At 37.4% G+C, this 4,649-nt stretch overlaps 1 protein-coding gene across 1 annotated transcript; it reads left to right on the top strand.

Annotated features, from left to right (window-relative positions):
* Positions 1–599: 599 nt before the first annotated feature.
* Positions 600–4,649, top strand: LOC111386576 (3-oxoacyl-[acyl-carrier-protein] synthase I, chloroplastic-like). Its single transcript, XM_023011042.1, has 7 exons — positions 600–1,182; positions 2,067–2,498; positions 2,940–3,113; positions 3,484–3,597; positions 3,946–4,047; positions 4,206–4,272; positions 4,363–4,649. The coding sequence occupies exons 1-7, from the start codon at positions 703–705 to the stop codon at positions 4,428–4,430; spliced, it is 1,437 nt and encodes a 478-aa protein (XP_022866810.1). The 5' UTR covers positions 600–702; the 3' UTR covers positions 4,431–4,649.

Below are 4,649 nucleotides of genomic sequence, written 5' to 3'. Positions count from 1 at the left end.
ACTATGACGTACTTTTCATAGACCAATTATTTGCAAGGAGGCTCAAAGTGGCATATCAAGGCCGATGGTAAAAGGCTATATAATGCTATGTTATGCTAAATGATGCATAAATTGGTCTTTGATTTGATTAAATTAATCCAATAGTTATTCAAGAGTCAATCGAACTTGGTTAAAGATTATTTGAAGTTTACTCGAATAGTCTCTTAGAAGTATTATTTTCAAAACTTTCTTAAATGTATTAGTAAATTAAAATATTTGCATTTTTTACTCAAGAGTCTAATGAACTTGATTAGAGATTAATTAGACCCGCTTGACTCAGGTTGATTTGGGATTGACATCCTCAGTCTTTATTATTATTATTATTATTATTATTGTTATTATTATTATTATTATTGTTTTTTAACAAATCAATTAAGTAAGCATTAGGTCCCGTTGAGGCTTGTTAGTTTTGGTGAATAAATGAGCAATTGAACATCCCCTAATAACTTTAGTGACCAATAAGGCAAAAAAAGAGAGGACTAATTTAAGAATTTGTACGAACTTCAGTCACCATAGGTGAAATTATCTCCTTTTTAATGTTTCATTAAAAGAAAAATATTGCCATGTAGAAGCTAACTTCCTAGTTCCTACAAGTATTTCTTCCGGTCCTGAGTCCCACATCGTTCTCATCGAAACTCGCCGTACACCACTGCCTCAGCCGCCATGCAGGCTCTCCATTCCGCCGCTTTCCGCCCCTCTCCTCTCGATCCCCTCCGTAAACAAACCTCTACATCTCACCCATTATTCCACTCAAGCAACAATGCCAAACCTCCTACTCCCCCCTCCCCAAAGCTCCCATTCTCCATTTCTGCCTCCGCTTCCACGCCTTCGGCGCCCAAACGAGAGACCGACCCGAAGAAACGCGTAGTCATCACGGGCATGGGGCTTGTCTCTGTCTTTGGCAATGACGTTGATGCTTACTACGAGAAGCTGCTTGCGGGCGAGAGTGGCATCACTCTCATAGACCGATTCGACGCCTCCAAATTCCCCACTCGATTCGGTGGACAGATTCGGGGATTCAAATCCGAAGGGTACATTGATGGAAAGAACGATAGGAGGCTCGATGATTGCTTGAGATACTGCATTGTAGCTGGGAAAAAAGCTCTCGAGGGTGCAGATCTTGGGGGTGATAGACTCGGGAAGGTATGTGTAATTTACGATCCTTGTTGAACTCAAATTTGATGTTTATTTATCGATGGAGTTGAATTTTGAGCTGGTTTAGTGTCTAATTGGGAATTTTTGTTCAGGATTAATGCTGTATTTGAGCTGTTATTGATTGCTTTAATACTGATAGGACTCGTCAACGTTGATGGATTAAAGAGTTTAATTGAGCTCAATTTTGATATTTTTCTGTTGGTTGAATTGAATTTTCTGATTTGGTTTCGTGATTTATTAGGATTTTGTTGAGATTTAATGCTGTACTTGAGATATTATTTGATTATTCGTTGTTATTCATTGCCTTAACAGCAAAGCAATAGGCTAAGAATGATTTTTTAGGCAGTAGAGTTCGAGTATCCAAAAATCAAGATTTTGAAATTTTGGTGGTCTTATTTAATGGTGTAAAATGCTAAATTCAAAACTTCAGAATTTGATTGTTGAGCTTTTATACTTCGGAAACTTCTCATTCGTTTTGTTGGTTACTAAATCAGACTCAATCTATATCTTAAGTTATATATTCTTTTTTTCCTGGGGGGGGGGGTTTAGTTAAATTGGGTTCAGTGCTAGCTTCTGTGATTGTTTTAGTTTTCTAAGTACTGTTGATTGACTCTCTTAGTTCAGAACTTTAGATTCATTGGAAGGTATACTTGTTGCTGGTTGAAGAGGTTCTCATCTTAGCAAAGCTGGGGGAACCGGGACATGTCTTTTATGGAATCAAAGGCATTGTTATTTAATCTGCCAATTTCTAATATCTTTTAAATGCTAATTTGGAAAATAAACTTTGTATGGATAGAAGTTATTGTTTCCATCAACTTTTCACCTCTTTTAAAGACATGGCCCCCATTGAAGTATGCACTGTATTATTTCAGATTGACAAGATACGAGCCGGTGTTCTCGTTGGAACAGGAATGGGTGGTCTTACAGTCTTTTCTGACGGTGTTCAGGCTCTAATAGAAAAAGGTCACAGGAAAATAACTCCATTTTTCATACCTTATGCTATAACAAACATGGGGTCTGCCTTGCTCGCAATTGATCTTGGTTTGATGGGGCCAAACTACTCAATTTCAACTGCTTGTGCTACCTCAAATTATTGCTTCTATGCTGCTGCAAATCACATCCGTCGAGGCGAGGCTGATTTGATGATTGCTGGTGGAACTGAAGCTGCCATTATTCCCATTGGATTGGGAGGTTTCGTTGCTTGCAGAGCTTTGTCTCAAAGAAACGATGATCCACGAACTGCTTCTAGGCCTTGGGACAAAGATCGAGATGGTTTTGTTATGGGTGAAGGTGCTGGAGTATTGGTAAGTGTGCTGGTAATGTAGTTTTTAGTATCATATTGGTTCTGTTTTGATCTTTCAAATATATTTGCTTGGCACATGAGTGAAAGACTTATCTATGACTAGTAATAACTCATATGTTACTTTCCTAAGTAATTAATTGAACTCTTCTAAGTGTGTTCAAAATGAGAAAGTTGGTGGTTCAGCATAGTATCTCCTTTTCCACATTTGCCCCTCCCCTCCCCTCCAAAGGTACTACACTGGGGGGGGGGGGGGGGGGGATGAAATGAGAGGGAAAATGGGCAAACCATGCAGTACTTTAATCTACTTGGGATCCGGATAGCTGCATGTATGGACGTAATACTTCTTATTTTCACTTCCTACAAAATTCACTTGTTATAAGCATGTTACTTTAGACTTGTATAAGAAATTGAATTTCTTTATAATTTTTCAAAATTTTAACAGGTGATGGAAAGTTTAGAACATGCGATGAAACGAGATGCACCGATAATCGCTGAGTATTTGGGAGGTGCAGTAAATTGTGATGCTTATCATATGACCGATCCCAGATCTGATGGACTTGGTGTCTCTTCGTGTATCCATAGTGCCCTTGAAGATGCTGGTGTGTCACCTGAGGAGGTATTTTTTCTTCCTTAGATTTCTTTAACTGTAATAATGGATCTCACCATAAAAAAATGAAAGCTGGAAAGTGTTATTTCATTCGTAAGAAGTCTCAAACTGAAGCTTCTGAAAATCTGGGTCGAAAACACGAAATATCCCTTGGAAAACTGGAGGTTAATCCTAATATGCAGTCTGATAGTATTTTTTGAACAAAAGTAATATCATTTTATCAAGTTAACTGAAGGATTATTGGACCATTCTAAATTTTATTGCTTGTGCAGCGTGGCATCTTCAGTGAATCTTTTATTAAGTTGGGAGTCATGAGTAAACTCGATTTCATTTCTAGTGTATCTGTGATAATCTATGACACAATCAAATTATTTTTCAGGTAAACTACATTAATGCCCATGCAACTTCCACCATAGTAGGTGACCTAGCTGAGTTAAATGCTATTAAGAAGGTATTCAAGAACACTTCAGAGATCAAAATAAATGCAACTAAGGTGAGGCCCCCACCCCCACCTCCACCTCTCATACACGGGGATTTGTTTTTTTCAAATTAATGCTTTTGAGTGGTGAACATGCTTGGCTAAGCAAAGTTTACTTGTAAGTAAATAAATTTTTTTTACTTATTTTGATAGCAAGGTAAGAGTTGCTTTTAAAGAAGTTCTACTCAAAAGTTAGAAAATTAGTTATTTCAAACATGTTTGGAGACAAAAAGTTACTTAAGAAGTAACTCTTACCATTTTTAAAGATGAGCCAAATATGCTTATGTGTCTGTGGGTATTATTGTTGAATAGAGAATACCTGTTCTGGTTCATTTTTAGCTTCTCACTTTTATCTTTTGCCAGTCTATGATAGGGCATTGTCTTGGTGCTGCTGGTGGTTTGGAAGCTATTGCAACAGTAAAAGCCATTACAACTGGATGGCTGCATCCTACCATAAACCAGTTTGTAAGTAATTTCCTATGATTCGGATGGATATGCTTTACCTCTAAGTGCAAAACTGCAATTTTCCGGTATGCTTGCTTGAACAAGAAGCTCATTGGGAGCCAACTCCTCTTTTTCAATGATGGTTTGATGATGATTATGAATCACTATTGCAAATGCAGAATCCAGAGTCTTCCGTGGAATTTGACACAATTGCAAACCAAAAGCAGCAGCATGAAGTCAACATCGGTAAGATGCCTTAAATTTCAACTCACATCTCTTATTTCCCCCTTTTTAACTATTTGCTCCTAATTTACTTGTGTATCTTATCATATGCAGCCATTTCGAATTCATTTGGATTTGGTGGACACAACTCTGTCGTGGCCTTCTCTGCATTCAAGCCCTGATTTTTGTTCGATATTTTTTTTTTCTCATAACAAGATAAATCTTTCGATTATGAGTTCTTACTGAATCTCTTATAGCGACTGATCAGTATTCAATGTGCTAGTTACTCCATTGACATTTCGAGCGAGACATTTCTTTCGAATCAATTGTAATAAAGTTAGATCCTAGATTGAAGACTCGTAACTTTTTCTTGGATTCATTTAAACCTTAAATTTCTGCTA

The sequence above is a fragment of the Olea europaea genome, unplaced genomic scaffold (assembly GCF_002742605.1).
Source record: "Olea europaea var. sylvestris unplaced genomic scaffold, O_europaea_v1 scaffold363, whole genome shotgun sequence".
Classification (NCBI taxonomy): Eukaryota; Viridiplantae; Streptophyta; class Magnoliopsida; order Lamiales; family Oleaceae; genus Olea; species Olea europaea.
Note: the sequence above shows the minus strand (reverse complement) of the source record. Positions and strands in the feature narration are given on the sequence as shown.